This window comes from Macaca thibetana, chromosome 13, assembly GCF_024542745.1.
Source record: "Macaca thibetana thibetana isolate TM-01 chromosome 13, ASM2454274v1, whole genome shotgun sequence".
In the NCBI taxonomy this organism is placed as follows: Eukaryota; Metazoa; Chordata; class Mammalia; order Primates; family Cercopithecidae; genus Macaca; species Macaca thibetana.
In genome coordinates, this window is record NC_065590.1 from 60,528,387 (window position 1) to 60,547,670 (window position 19,284).

Here is a 19,284-nt window from a genome sequence, read left to right on the forward strand (position 1 = left end):
AGTTTTGTTTTGAAGAAATATACATATGTACATGTGTATTTATGCAAATATACATATATCCTTCAAAACAAAATTATGTGTGTATTTGTGCATGTATAAAATATTTCTGGAAGAATATGTAATAATTTGGTAATAGCAGTTGCCTGTGGGGAAAGGAACCAGGAGTTGATAGGGGTGGAGGACTTAGCTGTTTCTACAAATGCTCTTTAGCATGGTTTGACTCCTACTACATCTGTATATTACCTTTCCGATGGAAAATATTTATATCTTCTTACCAATTAACTATTAATAGTTCATGGTAAATATTTATATGTCAGTTTGAGATTTTCATTTTAAATTACGGAAAATATATGTATACTGATAATGTGTGCTAGTGCTTGTTGGATTCTGCAGCAGCTAATGTATGTACCATCAATGATGTACCAATTTGTGCTTCACAGAGTTTCATCCATATGGGAGAATAGTCTCCAGATGACTACAATTTCTAGTTTTGTAGGAGCATGGCTTGGAGCACTTCCTATTCCGCTGGATTGGGAAAGACCATGGCAGGTTGGTTTCAGTTACTTAAAGCAACAAAATAAATGTTTGTACAATGATAGTAAAACTGATGAAGCAAACTAGTATGTGTATGTAAATTGTTCTGTTGTTCAATTAAGTAAGGATACCAATTCTATCAGTCATCGTAATCTGGGCAACTTAATAGGGACTGTCCCAGTGCCAAAGGCGTCTAGGTAGCCCTGGTTTTATCTTCTAGCACTATTTTTTGCACATGTATAGATGAATAAACAAGCTTATTTTGTGATTGTATATAGGCAGTTTATTGTTTTTAAAAATAAACAGGTTCTCACTCTCTTGCCCAGGCTGGCCTCCAGTGCTTGGGCCTAAACGAGCCTCCTGCCTCAGCCTCCCAAGTGGCTGGGACTACAGGTGTGTGCCACTGAGCCCAGCCAGTATAGGAATTTTTAAAAATTAGGTTAATAGTTGCAGAAATGTCCTATTTTCAACTTTGGTATTTATTGCCCTTGTGGTCTTATATTCACATTTTCTGAACTTGATTGATGGCCAAATTGAATGTTCATCTTGAAATTTTTAGAAGCAGATAGCAAGGTAATTTTTGCAGCAGCGGCCTGTGTTATCAAGACAGCTCACAAACATCAAATTTTTCATCTTGTATCACAATAAGATAAAGCTGATATGCTAGGTAAAGCACTGTAAGGTAAGGGCTCTTTTTATACCCATTTTACAGATGAGGAAACTGACACCTAGAGGGTATGTAACATTCCCAAGGTCACTGAACTCACAGTGATGACTGTATCCTTATCTTAATATTAATGACCTTGTAGTATGCCATTATATAGTTACTTTATAACTTATTTAACAAATACACTATTGATCATTTAGATTATTGCCAGTATTTTATGATAATAAACACTGCTGTGATAAAATCTTTGAATCTATAGCTTCATGAATTTTTATAATTATTTCCATAATTACTCCCAAAAAGAATTATGGTGTTAAAAAATAAATGTGCTTTCTTTTTCCAACATGAAGAGAATTTTTTTCTGATCACAAGGATAATGTATATTTATTTAGAAAATTTAAGCAATATTAGTAATTCTAAGGAAGAAAGTAAAAATTACTTTCCTCCCCAACCACCCAGAGGAAACCTCCATTTGCTTTTGGTGATAATTTTTGCAGCTGTCTCTCTCCATGCCTGTAACTATAATATTCATGTTATTTTTAATCTGCTTTTTCCCCTCAGCAGTATATTATGGAGCTCATTCTATGTCAATGAAAACTTACATATATGTAATATTCGATTATTTGTGTAAAATACTGTACCAGTTTTTAATTAAAGAACATTTAGGTTATTTCCTATTTCATTATTATTAATATTTTATCAAATATGGTTATCATATTAAACATACATCTTTGAATATTTGTCCAATTTTCTCTGTAGTGTAAAGTCCTAGGTAATGAATTGATGAAGTAAATCTTTGATACATACCTCATTTGCCAAATGTGGGATCCAGATTGTGTGCCTTGCACATAACTGCCTACCTTAACTCCATTCTTTGTGCTTTCAGTTAGATGTTGTGTCTCCCTGAAAGTCAAATTGTTCTTTCATGTTTAGTAAGTCTGGTAGGTTTGCCCTTGCCTGTTTTAACTCTTCATCACTGTATTAGAGAAATCCTTGGAGGTTTGGGGTGTGTATCGTCACAGATACTCATCCCAAGTTTTTGGTGCTAGTAAAGGTTTCTTAAGTTGTTGACATCTTGTAGAAGTCATCCATACTTAATATCATTCAACAGAGTGTCAGTGATTTCTAAATTGGAGGACAATCAAAATCATTGAAAAGTATACACAGAAAATTGTTTGAAAGTGGTTAGATTCCTTACTTTCTTTTTTTTTTTTTTTTTTTTTTTTTTTTTTTTTTTTGAGACGGAGTCTTGCTCTGTCACCCAGGCTGGAGTGCAGTGGCCGGATCTCAGCTCACTGCAAGCTCCGCCTCCCGGGTTTACGCCATTCTCCTGCCTCAGCCTCCCGAGTAGCTGGGACTACAGGCGCCCGCCACCTCGCCCGGCTATTTTTTTGTATTTTTTAGTAGAGACGGGGTTTCACCGTGTTAGCCGGGATCGTCTCTCGATCTCCTGACCTCGTGATCCGCCCATCTCGGCCTCCCATTTACTTTCAAGTAATGCAATTAAATCTAAATAGAAAATATTGATAAAGCACTATGGGACATCAGCTTTAATGAGTTGGTAAGATAATATATAATAAATGTATCATTTTGTATATAGATGCAATACTTTAGAGTGTAAAGGTTTGATATGTTACATGTAATTTAAGTCTTTTCTGTTTACAAGACAGTGCAGAAGTAGAAACTGAACTAAGGGGAATATGTATGCTTTATAAAATATGTGTTTAGGTTTGCTTAGAAAATATATATCTTAGTTATTTACAGTTCAATCACCCATTTTGGGATTGTTCAGACTTTTAGCTGATGACTCATTTTTCTGCCTCAGTGCTTGTTAACAATAAGGATGAACTAGATCCAAATTGATGGTATTACTTTTTAAATTAATATAAAGTTTCCATTTGAATTACTGACTTTTTAAAAAGATTTTCTAGCTAGCTGGAAATCTAATTTAATTTTAAAACTAATTTAAATACATAACGAGTGTTGGTTTCCATTTAGAGCGTTTCATTCAGCTGGAATATTACTGGCTGTGTAATTATCTTTACTACTGGATGGTTTTTAGAATATTCCAAGTTAATGACCCACACATTCACTGTAAACCTTTTAAATTATGAAATGTATTGTTGAGGGAATGATAGAATTGATGTATAATTAAAAATCTTTTATTCGCATAGCACTCATCTGCCCCTTGCCCTTTTTGCAGTTATTTACTAATAAACTAAAGAAATGAGGTTTCTTTTTTTTTTTTCACTTTTTATTTCCAGCAAACAAGGTTGCTTGTTTTTTGTTATTGTTATTTTTTAATAATTCTAACTCCACAGAACAGAATCTCCCAGAGAAGCAATAAATCAGATAAGGGAATATGGCATTTCCTAAAAGTGGAGATGTTGTTAGAGCAAAATTTCATGAGAAGACAATACAGTAATACACTTTATTATCTAAAATAGAACATGTATTAAGAGATTCTTGTTCTGTGTTCCTTGTAGCCCAGTACAGATTTGATCTGTTTGTGGTAAAGCAAGCTTTTCTGGATTGTGTTCTGGTTTTATTTATATTCCAGTCAGCGAAACAGGAATGTCTGGTTAAGCAATTATACCTTTAAAAACGTACACATGCACACACACACAAAACCCCACAAAGTCTACTACATGTTTTACTTCAGTTTTCTTTACTTTGAACTCAAATCATTGTATAACATTCGTGAGGCCAACCATAAGATTACAGTAATGTGGATTCTGTAATGAGCTGTTTCAAGCATATTTTTATGTTTAAAATAATTTCTTAATTAAATGATTGGAAAGGCCCACTGAAAATATGTGATCTCAATGAAAAAGTTTTGTAACTTAATATAAATCTTACGTGATTTTTTTTTTTTTTTTTTTTTTTGAGACGGAGTCTCGCTCTGTCGCCCAGGCTGGAGTGCAGTGGCCGGATCTCAGCTCACTGCAAGCTCTGCCTCCCGGGTTCACACCATTCTCCTGCCTCAGCCTCCCGAGTAGCTGGGACTACAGGCGCCCGCCACCGCGCCCGGCTAGTTTTTTGTATTTTTTAGTAGAGACGGGGTTTCACCGTGTTAGCCAGGCTGGTCTCAAACTCCTGACCTGGTGATCCGCCCGTCTCGGCCTCCCGAAGTGCTGGGATTACAGGCTTGAGCCACCGCGCCCGGCCATCTTACGTGATTTTAAATAATGGCAAGTGATGAAAAATTAGGCATCTTTATAGTTGGAGGAAGCCTTTCTTTTGTGGAAGGCAGCAAGGGGACGTGGTTAAAGAGAATATGGTAGGGTAGCTACCCATTATACTGTTGGTCATCTTTGTTGTTGTTTTAATATTTGAAAGTACCTTCTTGCCTCTCCCTTAATTATTTGCCTTAAAATCTCAGCAAGAAAACAAATATTTGAATTTCCCATAATCCAGATAGCCTTTTTCAACTTCTGGAGAAAGCTTATAGTTGCTGACAAAATAAATATTTGGACTACAGAAAACCTTTGTATTTTATAATTTGATTCTTTATCTGCTGTAACTAAATAGCTAATCAGTAAGTATTTGTTGTTATCACTGTATGCAAGGCATACGTTCTGTGTGAGTAAGTACAACAGACACTTAAATACACCCAGGACTGGAATTTAATTATTTAATAATTCAGATTTGGACTGCGATTTAGATTTAATATGCTGTAAATATTTCATAAAATATGTAGCTATGAGGTTTTTATCTGGAAAATGTCTTATCAAAACATGGCTAGTATTTCATGTTTTAAAAAAATTAGTGGAAGGTTAACAAATATTGTTAGTTATTCTGAGCACAGGAAATTGACTATGAAGTTTTTAAACTCACGTGTTTTATTAATGGGTAGGCAGGTAACATGATGATTAGGAGTTCTGGCATCAGATTACTGGGTTGAAATCCTGGCTCTGTCACTTGCTAGTGAGGATGAAATAATAAAATCCCTCTAAAATATCTACCTCAGCACCTGACATGTGGTTGTTACTTAATTAATGTTACAGGCATTTGTGAGCCTGTAACATTAGAAAAGAAATAGTTTAGTGACTATATAGTTTAATGACTATATTTTTAGCCTTCAATAGTGCAAATTCCATTATTTATTTGAGTTCTCATCTATTAGAGAATATGCTAATTGTCTCAGTTTGTTTTATTTTTTCTGTCCAGCAGTCTTTCAGTTGGTGGGAGTGGACTATTAATTTATCTGTTTCTCTGGTATTTCGTTATACCAATTTAGGGTATTTGGATTTCACATAATTTTCAATCCTGTCTGACATTTCAGATGACAGTAGAAAGAAAATGTAGCATTTGTAGATCTCTCCATGTACCCCGCATGGGGCTTGGCCCTGTCATACGAGTAACTTAATCCTTACAGCCATAGTGCAAGGTAGGTTTCACTCCCATTTTATACACTAGAAAGTCAAAGTGTGACGGGGAGGAATACATATCTTGCTTAGCATTACTCAGGTGGGAAGAGGAAGACTTCAGATTCACGTGAGAGCCCCACGGCACTATGTTCTTTTCTTTGCTGGAGACTAAAACATAGCTTTTCTTTTTAAAAAATGGTCATAGCTTAGGTCTCTTTGGAATAGCTAAAGTAGTTATATTTCATTTCTTTCCCCACATTGTTTTAATTAAATGCCTTGACCATTGTGGTGGTGTCTGTATTTTAGGCCATAATTTATTTGTAGGAGAATATTTAAAGCTAATATGCAATGCTTTTGTCCCTAACAAATCCACACATGCCTTTAAACTATGGACTTCAGTGCTACAATCTTTAAAAAGATTTGAACCAAATAATCAAGTCTCTTCTAGGACGCTTATTTCTTATGAAGGTAAAAAGGAAAATTGATATAAAGTATTTTAAATAACTGAATTTGGAGATTTTGAATTTTAGACACCTGAGATTGTCTTTGAAACAATTTAAAGTTGTTTTAAAATATTTTTACTTATTCCCATCAGATACCAGATAAATGAGGAATTGTTGTATTTAACAATTTTGGGGGTTTTTTTTTTTTGTTTTTTTTTCAGTTTTACCAGGTTAGAAATTTAATATTTGTGAAACATGTATATTCATTTCCTAAAGTCACAGATGCCACAGATAATTCTTTCATAAGTTGACACTAGAAATCATAGGACTATAACTACATGAATTACTGCAAAATGCTGGAGGTAGATTAAAACTAAGATGGATTTGATTGCTTGAAGAGCTGCAGGTTTTTACATTAATTGGTATTTCCATTACCAAAGGGATGATACTGTGTTTTAGACCAAAATAAAATACTCATTTATATGAATCTGGTTTATGTTTCAAGCATGAGAAAAATGTGTTAACACTTAACTGGCATGAAATGATTTTGGATTTAAAAGGCATGTTCATTGCAGGGTAATCATGTTGATAATGCTCTGCTAACAGGACTTTCATGTGAGAGAATAATGCTGGCCAGGTTAACTCGTTTGCATGAGTTGTGACCAGGACCTTTTAGTGTCATTTTAACAAGAATTCCAGACCAGGAACTACACACCCCTTCGCAAATAACTCTTCCTAAAGTAGTATTCTTAGTCACAGAAGAATGTATACATGGATGAGTGCAGGTTTTTAATTAGAGAAATGTATCATGATGAGTAGATTCATTTGTGCATGTATTCCTGTATCAGACAATGACATTTACTTTAGGAATATCTGGAACAACATACTGTTCAAGACCAATTTTGGAGGAGAATATAAATGATTATTTATAACCAGTAGGTCAGCAGCTTCGAAAGATGAACTCTCTCAGTCATGCAAATACAAATTTGTGATAAGCACAATCAACAAAACATTGAAAAGTAGCTCATGAGAGATTGGGAACTGGATTTTATCTTCTTTTTTATCTGGAGAGAGAGACAGTAATCCTAACGGTCGTGAGTTGTTCTAAATGTCTGTAGGTGTTCTGATTTGCAGATAGGTCAGTTTCTCCATGTTATCTGTGACAGTGTAAGTCTCCCCCAAAATTATAAGTAATATTTATTATATTGGAACACATTTTTAAGAATTTATACTAAAATGTATCCAAAATTAAAGGTAGGAGCTGGGTTAAGGTAGGAGCTCAATAAATAGTTTTGAATGAATGGAGTCATTCATATGAGCCTTTAAAAATTAACACATGTCTACTAATGATTAGTTTAAAACCACTATCTGTACTTATTTTGTTTCTTAAAATTTATGAAAAATGACAGCTAGCAGCAGGGAATCATTCCTCCTCCTGAGGTGAGGCTACAGATGGTTAACGTAATGCCAGTATGTTGTATAGCTCCTGAATTTGCTCTTGTAACAGACATTTCACATGAAGAACAGCATGTATTAAAGATGATTGCTTTACAGCCGGGTGCGGTGGCTCACGCCTGTAATCCCAGCACTTTGGGAGGCCGAGGCGGGTGGATCACGAGGTCAGGAGATTGAGACCATCCTGGCTAACACATTGAAACCCTATCTCTACTAAAAATACAAAAAATTAGCCAGGCGTGGTGACAGGCACCTGCAGTCCCAGCTACTCGGGAGGCTGAGGCAGGAGAATGGCATGAATCCAGGAGGTGGAGCTTGCAGTGAGCCGAGATTGTGCCACTGCGCTTCAGCCTGGGCAACAGAGTGAGACTCCATCTCAAAAAAAAAAAAAAAAAAAAAAAAAGATGATTGCTTTATAAGGGTAAGGGAATAGTTCCTACCACTTCCTACCACACAGTATAACATATTACTCATGAACTATTTGTTCTAAACTGCCGATTCTACTTATTACATAGTAGTGTCAGTGACCGAAGAAATACTGTTCGTGTAAGTTTAATTTTTTCAAGTTAAAACATGTAATATACAGAATACTGATACATGGTACGTTATAGCTTTCATGACAAATTTTAAGAGATTACTTCAGCCTTGCATTTTAAGTATAGTAGGTACTTCTGTCCTTGTTTTGTAGATTGGGAAACGGAGGCTCAGATGTTAAAATGAGCTGGCCAAGGTCACTTAACATCTGACGTACCACTTATTTTTTAAATAGATTTTTCTTCTTCGTGGTAATTTAAATAATTTTACCCACTTGAGTTGTAATATATTTGATTATACACCATAGGTTGTTTCTTCTATTTACTGGCTAAAAAAAATTTATAAAAAACTCTCACTATATTGCCCAGGCTGGCCTCCAGTGCTTGGGCCCTTGTCATTTTGGTGGCAAACACTTGTGAATGACTTCCTTTTCACGAATGCCTTTGTTCTAAGTTTTCTATTTTCTTGAAACAAAATAATTATATAAAGCCATCTCAGATTACCATAATTTAGAGAAATCTTTATAGCACTGCAGCGGAATTATGTGTTTAATAGATACCACTTTTTAAAAAAATCCTATTTGTGGCATGAAGAACGTTGAATAGAAACATTTCTATATGTGACATAAGGAAATAGTTTTAAAGGAAAACCTCAGGATCTAATTATGAAAATACATGATTAAGCTAGGATTTACAAATGAATTCTGTTGCCATAGTGTAGTTTTAAAATCTTTAGAATAATTATAAGAAAATCAGTAGGAAATTGCTTGAGGAATAGTTCTTAGTGGGCAGCCTCTCTCCTTTTGCTGTTCCCTATTTTGATAATCTGTTTTGATTTTCAAAAATCATGAAAACTGCCCTTAAAGAAATTCTTGAGTTGGAGTCTCTCTGTCACCCAGGCTGGAGTGCAGTGGCATGATCTCTGTTCACTGCAAGCTCCGCCTCCTGGGTTCAGGCCATTCTTCTGCCTCAGCCTCCCAAGTAGCTGGGACGACAGGCGCCTGCCACCACACCCTGCTAATTTTTTGTACTTTTAGTAGAGATGGGGTTTCACTGTGTTAGCCAGGATGGTCTCTATCTCCTGACCTCGTGATCCACCTGCCTCGGCCTCCCAAAGTGCGGGGATTACAGGCATGAGCCACCACACCTGGCCCCCAGAAATTCTCTTCTAAAAAATGACAGTGTTACAATTAAGAAATGCTTATTTCAGGAAAGCCAAGCAGGTACTCTTGTAAGTACAAAGACTGACCCATCTTTACCAGTCCTCAAAGCCATTCCACATTTTAGTGTGCTGATGGCATATACTTCTTGATTTGCATAACATGAATAACCAAGCGTACCAAGCTGTAACCCTTCATTAGACAAAATATTTTAACATTTCATTTTTGGCATTCTGTTGGCAGTGAAGTGTGGCAGCTGTTTAAAGAATGTGTGTGGTGGTATGTATGTGTTTGAGAACAAAGAGCCATACTGAAATTACAAAATGATTAAAGTACAATTTAGTAACCCAAATTGGAATCTAGCTGGGATTCATGAGGGATTACTATTCTCCCTATACTTTAACAGGGAGCTGTTTTAACAGAGTATAGGGACTCATACTTTGCCAATGACTAGTAGACTCTCAGCATAAACAGAGGAAAGAGTATTATCCCAAATGTTTACATAGGGTAGTAAATGAAAACTACTAAGGTAAAAAGTTCAGTGCTTTACGTAGACAGTAAACTATGCATAGTATTTTATTTGTAACCCCATGTGTTAAGAAGGGACACTGTTAAAGCAACAATCATTTAAAAGTAACAACCAACAAACTGGTATTTAATTTGGTATTTTAAATAGTTAAAAATCAAATGGAAACACTGTCTAAAGTAACTAAGATAATTCATAACAAAACCCATTAATCCAAGCTCTACTTATTGTAAATAGAATTCACCATGAGCTAACCTAAAATGTACCTGTGGAGATAAAACAAGAGTGTAAGTTAGCAAAGTATTAAATAAGATTTCAGGGAGCCCCTAAATGTATTTTTAAGAACTTTAGAACTAATTCTCTATATGCAAACACTGATTAACTCAAATTTCTTGTAAGTGCCTTCATACATGGCCTTGTTTGAGGCAGTGTGTTTGTATTCACTAGCAAAATTCATGTCAATAAAATATTTTTGAAGCAGTTTATTTCCCAGATATTTCACTAGTTTAAAATAGTCATTTCAGTGATTAATCTGATTTTCTATTGAAATCTAAGCTTTTAATGAAGACATGCATCTGAAAATAAGGCAATTTTTCTCTAGTCTGCTTATTAATAGAAAACAAATCTTTGGTTTTTAGTTGAAGTGACAGGAAGGATTTTTGCAAAAAGACTAAGGAACCAAAGCAGTTAAAAAGCTCTTGATAAGCAATAGGGAACTCCAAACCCATCAAGGTCAGTAGAGTACCTAAGGCACCTCAGCTTCAGATGCGACAGTCATCTTTGCTTAGAGTTCTGATAATCTATATACATGATTTTTACCATCTCGAGAATGTGAAACTGAAAAAGTAACGTCCAACAATGATTACCGTGAATAAGAAAATTATTGTGATAAATGGGAGAGACGTTGGAGACCTCTGTTCTACCTCCCATATTTATAATGAGGAAACCAAAGCCCAGTCACGAAACAGGTGACACCAGTTTGTGTCGACAAATTCCTAATCTGTTTCTGTTAGGGCAGGACAAATTCTAGACTTTTAACTTTGAATGGCTAGTAAACCAAGTGTGAAGGGTTTCAGAGATATGAATTGGAGCCCCCCCAAAAAAATCCTCATAAATCCCCAAAGGCAAGTTCGAAATGTATAATAGTTTACTGTTGTAATTCCTTTATACCATGTGTTGGACAACTTAGCTAATATGTTAATTGATTTATACAATTCCTTTCAATTTTATCTAAAAATAGCAGACCAAAATTAAATAAGAAAGTTACATAAGATTCCATTTGAGCATACGTAAGGCCATGATACTTAATGTGAACCACCATTTCTTGGAAGAAAGAAGACATCCAAATGTCTGATGCAGAGAGAAAGTTCCTGGCCAGTCATCCAGTAGACTCTCTCCACTCTTCAATGGAAAGGTGATGCTTATATTTTTAAAAATCTCTACAAAGCTCACATACAACAAGACAGTACATCCTAGATTTGTGACTGATATGAGCATTTAAGGCTGTCATTTTCAAGTATAAAAGTTTAGTGTTCCATTACCCAATCTGTGCAGTAGACATAGCTATAAGCTTAAGTCATGTGAATTAACAGAAGCCCACCAAAGACATTTAAAAAATTATAATTTAGGCAACAGCAAGTTTAAATGTAGGAAAGGCTAGAAAAAAATGTGTAGATGAGATTGTTTCTCTAAAATGCATTAGGTTGTTCACAATGAAGCTTTGTCTAACACCATTATCTGATGCATGGCATATGCAATAAGGCAGATCCACAGCAGACCAAACAAGGAAGCTGAATTAGGTAATAGAACTAGTAATTAAGATGGTTCACCTCTAACACAGTTCTGTGGCCTGTTCCCCCCAGAGAAAGATTAGAAATGGCTCCAGTGTACCAAATAAGCTTCACAGAAGAACATGAAAATTTTTCTCCAACTTTTTTTTTTTTTTTTTTTTTTTTAAGCAGAGCCTTTCACTTAGGGACCAACACATGCACTGCTTGTAGATTAAATAATTCAAAATTAATTACTTCTAGCCTAATGTAATATGGCTGGAGAAAATGGGTCTCTGGAAGCCGGTATTTTGTTTAACTTACATTCTAGATGTGTATATAAGTTGTCATTCTATAACTTCTGCTGTGGTTCCAACATCAATATCTGAAAGGTGGAAGCAGCTGTTCTGTTACAATTTTCACGTAACATGCTTGGATTCTAGGTCTTCCCTCTTTAACACAACTTAAAGTTTCTTGTGATTTGGTCAACATACACAATTCTCATTTCATTTGATGTACACAGCCAAAGTGGGAATTAAAAAAAAAAAAAATTACCAACTAGTTCAGAGAGCTAAATTGAGTCCAGCATTATGGCAAAGTCTGACCCAAAATTTTAATTTGTAATTTTAGCATGTGTCTCATGCACTTTGGGGAGCGTCAAACTAAATCTACAATTGCCAGAGCCTTGTTACAGTTTAATGCACATTAACTAAAATGTGTACATTTTTAGTGTTCATGATAAATGCAATTATGACCTTATTACACTTTTGGCATTCTTTAAGAAAGCACATTAAGCTTTAATATAGAAATATTTAGGTTACACTTGTGCTCAAGTAATAATAAAAACATTTGTTCTTTTTTGATCTCATACATTCTCTCCTCAGGTATGGCCCATCTCCTGTACGCTTGGAGCGACCTTTGGCTACGTGGCTGGCCTTGTTATTTCACCACTCTGGATATACTGGAATAGAAAGCAACTTACGTACAAGAACAATTAACTGGAGCAAAGGGAGATACTTCTTTGTGCAGATTCTGTAAGGGCTGTGCAGAAATGTGTATGGTCAAAGCCAAGCAGTTCCATTTACAGCACTGTTTTTTATGTAGTTACAACATGATGTGATTGTAGCTTTTTAAACTATGAAACCCCTGAGAGATTGTACCTTCTAGTTGAAATAAAGTATTTATAATAGATTGTGGCTTCAGATGCTGCTTACTGCTTCTTAAACCTTTAAGGAACATTCTTAATAACCTTTATAGAATTCTGAGGACAGGTTTTGTTTTCTTTCAAGTTTTGAACTGCTTCATTACCTATAAAAGGTCTGGGTATAGCTGTAGCATTTCATTTGCTTTCTGAGAGAAATGGACAATTTCCTTGGCCACTGAAGATGTTTCTCACGTAATTAAACAACAGTTTATACATCTTGATCCTATTCTTTTTTTTACAGTGTGTTTCTTTGGAGTTAAAATGGCTATGATAGCCTCATCAAAAACAGTCTTCAATCCCTTCTGGGTTAAAGCTGAACATTCCACATAGCAGCATGCTCCTATCTGGGAGGGAGAAAAAAAATCACAAATATATAAAATCATGTTTATACAATTGGCATGACATAAACACATCATTATAAAGAAAGTTATACAGCTATGCGAAAAGAATACGTTCATCGTCCATGTTCATAACCCCCGAGAGGGGATTTTAAAATACTAGTGTATGTCCTTCCAGACTTTCTATGAAAAATTATTTCATTCACCACATATTTACTGGGTATCTACTATATGTCAAGCACTGTTTAGGTCCTGGGGATATGTCAGTGAACTGAACGAAAGAGCAGAGTCCCTGCTGTGTGGCGTCCACATGTGCTGACATCTGCTGGGTGAGAGGCACACGGGAGGGAATACAGAGCAGATGGTGGCAAATGCTGTGGGGAAAAAGCAGAGTGAGGGAGGCAGGGAGTGCTGAGGACAGTGGTAGTGGGGGTCGGGGGAGGCTTCTCAATGGGGAAGTTTGAGCAGTGAGGGATACCTAGGGGAAGAGCTCCAGGCAGATAGATCCTGATGCAGGAGCATGCCTGGAGTAGTCAAGGAACAGGATCACACTGAGAAAGTGGTATTTGAGCAGAGACCTGAAAAGAGTGAAAGAATGAATCATATCCATAGGGAAGAACATTCCAGGCAGAGGGAGCAGCAAAAGTACAAAGGTTCTCAGAACTTTGAGGGAACAGCAAGGAGACCAGGAGGCCTGGGGAACAATGAGTAAGGCAGAGAGGGAACAGAGGCTTGTAGGCCACAGTGCGGACTTTGGCGTTTAATCTGAGCTGGGGACCGGAGGATTCTGAGCACAGCGGTGACATGATTGGGCTTACATTTTGAAGACTTACCCTGGCTGCTGTGTTGAGAACAGATGACCATGGGGCATAGGCAGAAGCAGAAAGGTGAGTTGGAAGCTATTCCAGTAAAGCAGGCCAGAGATGGAGGAGGCCTGAACCAAGTGATAGAGGGAAGAGATAGAAAAAAGTGTCTGGATTCTGGATATGTTCTGAAGATATGTTGTGCCAAAGGCTAGATGTGTGGTATGAGAGAAAGAGCAAGGGCAAGTATAACCTCAGGCCTTTTTTCTTTTTTTTGAGACAGTTTCACTCTTGTTGCTCAGGCTGGAGCACAATGGTTTGATACCGGCTCACCACAACCTTCACCTTCTAGGTTCAAGCGATTCTCCTGCCTCAGCTTCCCGACTAGCTGGGATTACTAGGCATGCGCCACCACGCCCAGCTAATTTTGTATTAGTAGAGATGGGGTTTTTCCATGTTGGTCAGGCTGGTCTCCAACTCCCAACCTCAGGTGATCTGCCCACCTCAGGCTCCCAAAGTGCTGGGATTACAGGCGTGAGCCACCACGCCCAGCTGAGGGCTTTTGACCTGAGTGACTGGGAGGACAGCCTTGGAGAAAGAAGAATCATATCTTAGACATGTTAATTTTGAGATACTCAGCCACCTAGATGGACTTGGTGAGTAAACAGCTGGGTAACCAAATTGAGAATTTAGAAAGAGGTCCAGGCTAGAGATGGAAGTCTAGGAATCTTTGGTTGTAGACTGTGCGAGCCACAAGACTGACAAGCTCATTTAGGCCTAGGGAGGGTAGCTATAGAAGAAGACATCCACAAAGCTGAGTGCTCATCCCTGGGGCCCTCCAACCAGGGACTAAGGAGGTAAAGAGATGGAGCAGAGTCCAATGAGAGGGGAGAAAAACCGAGAGGCCAAGTGAAGAAAGTTTCAAGAAGGACGCAACTGTGCCAAATGCTGATGAGTCTAGAAATGAGATCATATTGTTTTGCAACTACTTTTTTCCCTTTAACTACAAAACAAATATGAAATCTTAACAGATATTTTAGTATGAAGTTTTAATAGATTGGAATTTCTGCCATTATAAACAATTCAGCATCTTTGTAGCTCTCTTTAAGCACATCCCTAATAATTTGCTTTTATTATTAAATATAAATGGGCAAATTATAATTTTATATACGAGGTATAAAGCAATATCTTCTCTATATATACATATACACACACACAAGTGAAATGATTAAATCAACATAATTAACATCTATCACCTTAAATACCATTTTGTGTGGTGAGAACATTTAAAATTTTTTAGCAATTTTGAAATATGCAGTCCCCCTTTTTTGTTTTTGTTTTTGTTTTTTTTCAGAAAGGGTCTCACTCTGTCATCCAGGCTGGAGTGCAATGGCACTATCTTGGCTCACTGCAACCTCCACCTCCTGGGCTCAAGTGATCCTCCTGCCTCAGCCCCCAAGTAGCTGGGACTACAGGCATGCGCCACCATGCCCGGCTTTTTTTTTTTTTTTTTTTTTTTTTTTTGGTGGAGATGGGGTTTCACCATGTTGTCCAGGCGGGTCTCCAATTCCTGGGTTCAAATGATCCACCCACTTTGGCCTTCCAAAGTGCTGGGATTACAGGTGTGAGCCACTGCGCCCAGCACCACCATTATTAACTATAGTTAGCATGCTGTGCAGTGTATCTCAAAAAAGACATATTCCTCCAGTCTAACACTGTATCCTTTGACCAACATCCTAATGATTTGCTTAGGATAAACTCTTACATATGGAATTGCTTGATCAAAAGTGTCCATGATTTTAAGGATTTTGCATATTGTCAAGACTGCTTTGATTCAACGACCAGTACAACAGAGAGTCCATTTTACTACACCCTTGGAATAGCGGGTATTATAATTAATTTCTCATTTTTTGCCAATTCTATAGGTGCAAATTGAGCTTACATTTGACTGCTAATAAGTTTGAACATATTTCCTATCTTCAGTGGCAATCTGCATTTTGGGGGGTGAATTTTTCATTGTTAGCCCATTTTTCTACGGGAATCTGTGTCTTCTGATTAACTCATGCAAGAGGTTCCTGTATACTAAGGATGTTAACCCATTTTTCTGCCATCCATCTCAGTTTATATGACTTTTCATTTTATTTCTGGCATTTGATGTGGTATTAAGTTTTTATGCAGTTAAATCATTAATATTTTCATTTATGACTTTTATCTTTATAACATTTAGAAATTCCTTCTCTCCCCAAGATTACAAAATTGAATACATGGAATTTCTGAAGTGATTTGTTAGTAAAGCCATTTATTTTTTGCTTTAGGAAAAACTGTCCTCCAAAAGTTTTCTCGCTTTCTTTTGTCTCCTGATATTACATTTTAAAAGACTATATATGGGCTGGGCGCGGTGGCTCACATCTGTAATCCCAACACTTTGGGAGGATGATGCAGGCGGATCATGAGGTCAGGAGATGGAGATCATCCTGGCTAACACGGTGAAATCCCGTCTCTACTAAAAATGAAAAAAAAAAAAAAAAAATTAGCCGGGCAAGGTGGCGGGTGCCTGTAGTCCCAGCTACTTGGGAGGCTGAGGCAGGAGAATGGCGTGAACACGGGAGGCGGAGCTTGCAGTGAGCTGAGATCCAGCCACTGCACTCCAGCCTGGGCGACAGAGCGAGACTTCGTCTGAAACAAACAAACAAACAAACAAAAAAGACCATATATGGATTCTGTTTCCACAAAAGTCCTATTGAAATCACAACATGTAAAAAATAGAATCCAATGATGTTAAGGCCAAATGGGAAAAAAGGGGAAAAAGTAAACCTAGCCTTGGGGCACAAAGGAAGATAAGCTACAAGGTACTGCATGCGTCACTGTTTTATATATACTTTTAGAACTTTCGTATTTTCTATCCTTTTTTCATAAAAAGATTGGAGAAATTTCAACACATTTCTTTGCAAACCTAGTCATCATTTTTTTGGTTTTAACCACAAATTTAAACTGTCATCCTAGGTGGCTCCACTGTCTAACTCAATGAGTCTTAAGACAGAGCTGATTTGGCACAGTGCAAATGTTTAAGTAATGAAGGGTTGAAAGTAGTGACATGTATTTCTGATGCTTTTTTCCATATGTGACGTTTTAGGAAAATATCATTGGCAATGTAATACAGGTGTTAAGAGCCTCAGCCCAGGAGTCAGGCTTTGGACTGAAACCCAACTCTGCCATTTATTACCTGCAGGATCTCGGGCTAATTATCTGACATCTCCAAGCCTCCACTCTCTCTTCTGTATAACTGGGGAAACAGACCTACCTCACTGAGTTCATGCAAGGATTAAATGAGATAATGCATGTAAAGCACTCAGCACAGTGTCTGGCATACAGTAAATGCACAATAAATGTTAGCTTCTATTGTTATCTTAGCGTCTTTTACATTCATGCTTAAATTCTGTAAGTGTTCCATTACCTCTTTTGCCAGTTTCTGTCCTTGTTCCACACATATAGGTTTTTCTTTCATATCATTCAGTCTTGCTAAAGTTTTGGGGTCATCTCGGAGATCAATCTAATTAAGAAAGGTCAATAATGTCTGATAATATTACAAATCTTTAAAGAAAAATCAAAGCATGTAATCCCACTTAATCCCCACATACCAAAAAAAGATTAAACAAAAGAACTTAATTTTTAAAAACCGGGAATAGAATTGCTTTCTTTTGGCACAATTTTTTCCAAAAATATGATAGAACTCATTAACTTGCAGTTGAGATTAAACACTTGTATCATTTGCTCAGCTTTGGGACTGTTTATCTGAGAGCAACCCCTAAGGCAGGCCAAAGAGCTTATCCTAAAATGAGGAAAATCAAACTAGACATACCTGAGTTCCTATTAATAAAAAGGGTACATTTGGTGCGTATTCCTTAAGTTCCGGTACCCACTCCTCTTTCACATTTTGAAATGAGGCTGGATTTACCACCGAGAAGCATATAAGGAAGACATCGGTCATTGGGTAAGATAAAGGCCTCAGACGGTCATAGTCTTCCTAAGGAACAAAGAAAAGCCTCATTATGTATTTACATTTCTGTTGTTTACTAATAATATGTATATTAGATTACATGGTCAAAGATGCAAATTCAGGACTACTCCACTAGTGGAATGTATGGCACTCTATGTAAAATCAGATAACTCTGTTTTTGTTATTCTTCCTTGTGAAGTTCTGAACACCCGTGAGGTTAAAAAAAAAAAAAATGACAGTATCATTAACAATGACAATGAAAACTTTGGAAAAATACATTATGATCACTAATGCTGTCACTAAAAACATTTTTAACTAAAAAGTTTGCACAAAGAATTGAATATAGCTAGACATTGCCTAAGTATTATAATTTATAATAACTAATATATACTGAATATTTACTATGTGTCAGGCACTAGTCTATATGCTCTCTCATGGATTACTTATTTAATCCTTATAACAACAATATGACACAAGTACCCTTAATCCTGACTTTCATTTGAGTAAACTGAAGCACAGAAGTTAAATTACTTGTGTAAGGATGTACAGCCAGTAAGTCAAGGAGCTGAGATGCAAATCCTGCCAGTTTTTACTCCAGAGTCTATACTCTTAACCACTATACAGCTTCACTGAGACCTTCAAGCTTTACTTTCCTTGTTTCTATAGTTTTATTAATTTTGTGTGTGTGTGTGTGTGTGAGAAAACTTAAAAGAGAAACATATACAGTAAATCCACCAAAATCCTCCTTTACTCTCCAACTTCCATTCCCTCTACCTAATACTTTCATGTTTATTCTTCCAATTCGTTTTCTATGCATGAGTATACCAATAACTGTACATATTCGTACGTCTGTATATAAAATGAAATCATGCAGTACTTGTTGTTCTCACTGGCTTTGTCTTGGACATCTTTCTAAATTAGAATACGTTAGACTACTATATCATTTTACACTGTTGCTTCAGAGTCCCCAGAACAGCTATACTCCTGATGGTTATTTTAGTCTCTATCACAAAAGGCAGTGAATATCCTTTTTTGCATAGACTATTTTATGTGACACAAAATTCTACTTATTTACATTCTCGAGAGTGAACAGAGTCCGGATTCCATTTTTGGCATAGCTAGACTCTCATCTGGTTTCAAAGAAACTTTATTTTTAGCCTGGGCCACCTCCCCTCTTAAATGAGTCGCTTCACTACAGAACTACACAAATGTGGAACTAAGGGAATATTAAAAACATCATCTTCCACTTGGAGTTTCAGCAGTAGTATTTCCTCGTGGAACAATTTTCCTTTCATGCAATTTTCTGACATTTTTCATAATACAACTTTCAACTCAAGTATGTTAATGTCTCAAACCCTTGACTGGTGGGTAACCCTTTTGTTTTTCTGGGATGCTTTTGGAGAGCACACCTATAATCTGGAGCTGTGGGCATGAAAAGATTGCTCAGGTGTTGGCTATCACGGGATGAGAGAGGAAACGCCACCCCCA

The 19,284-nt window shown here is 36.7% G+C and overlaps 2 protein-coding genes across 5 annotated transcripts in view; one reads left to right on the top strand and one right to left on the bottom strand.

Moving 5' to 3' along the window:
- Positions 1-12,645, top strand: part of PIGF (phosphatidylinositol glycan anchor biosynthesis class F) — a 36,809-nt gene extending 24,164 nt beyond the window's left edge. Inside the window, exons 5-6 of the mRNA XM_050754296.1 lie at positions 441-549; positions 12,339-12,645. Of these exons, the coding sequence (XP_050610253.1) occupies positions 441-549; positions 12,339-12,452 (223 nt within the window). The 3' untranslated portion in view covers positions 12,453-12,645. The remainder of the gene's footprint in view (positions 1-440; positions 550-12,338) is intronic.
- RHOQ (ras homolog family member Q) overlaps positions 10,813-19,284 on the bottom strand; it is a 40,670-nt gene continuing 32,198 nt past the window's right edge. For 2 of the 4 annotated variants that reach the window (XM_050754293.1, XM_050754294.1), the window contains 4 exons: positions 17,659-17,823; positions 17,254-17,349; positions 13,830-13,930; positions 13,009-13,574 (listed from right to left, as the gene is read on the bottom strand). In XM_050754293.1, the coding sequence (XP_050610250.1) occupies positions 13,475-13,574; positions 13,830-13,930; positions 17,254-17,349; positions 17,659-17,823 (462 nt within the window). In that variant the 3' untranslated portion in view covers positions 13,009-13,474. The other 2 variants (XM_050754291.1, XM_050754295.1) reach the window with 2 other exon arrangements.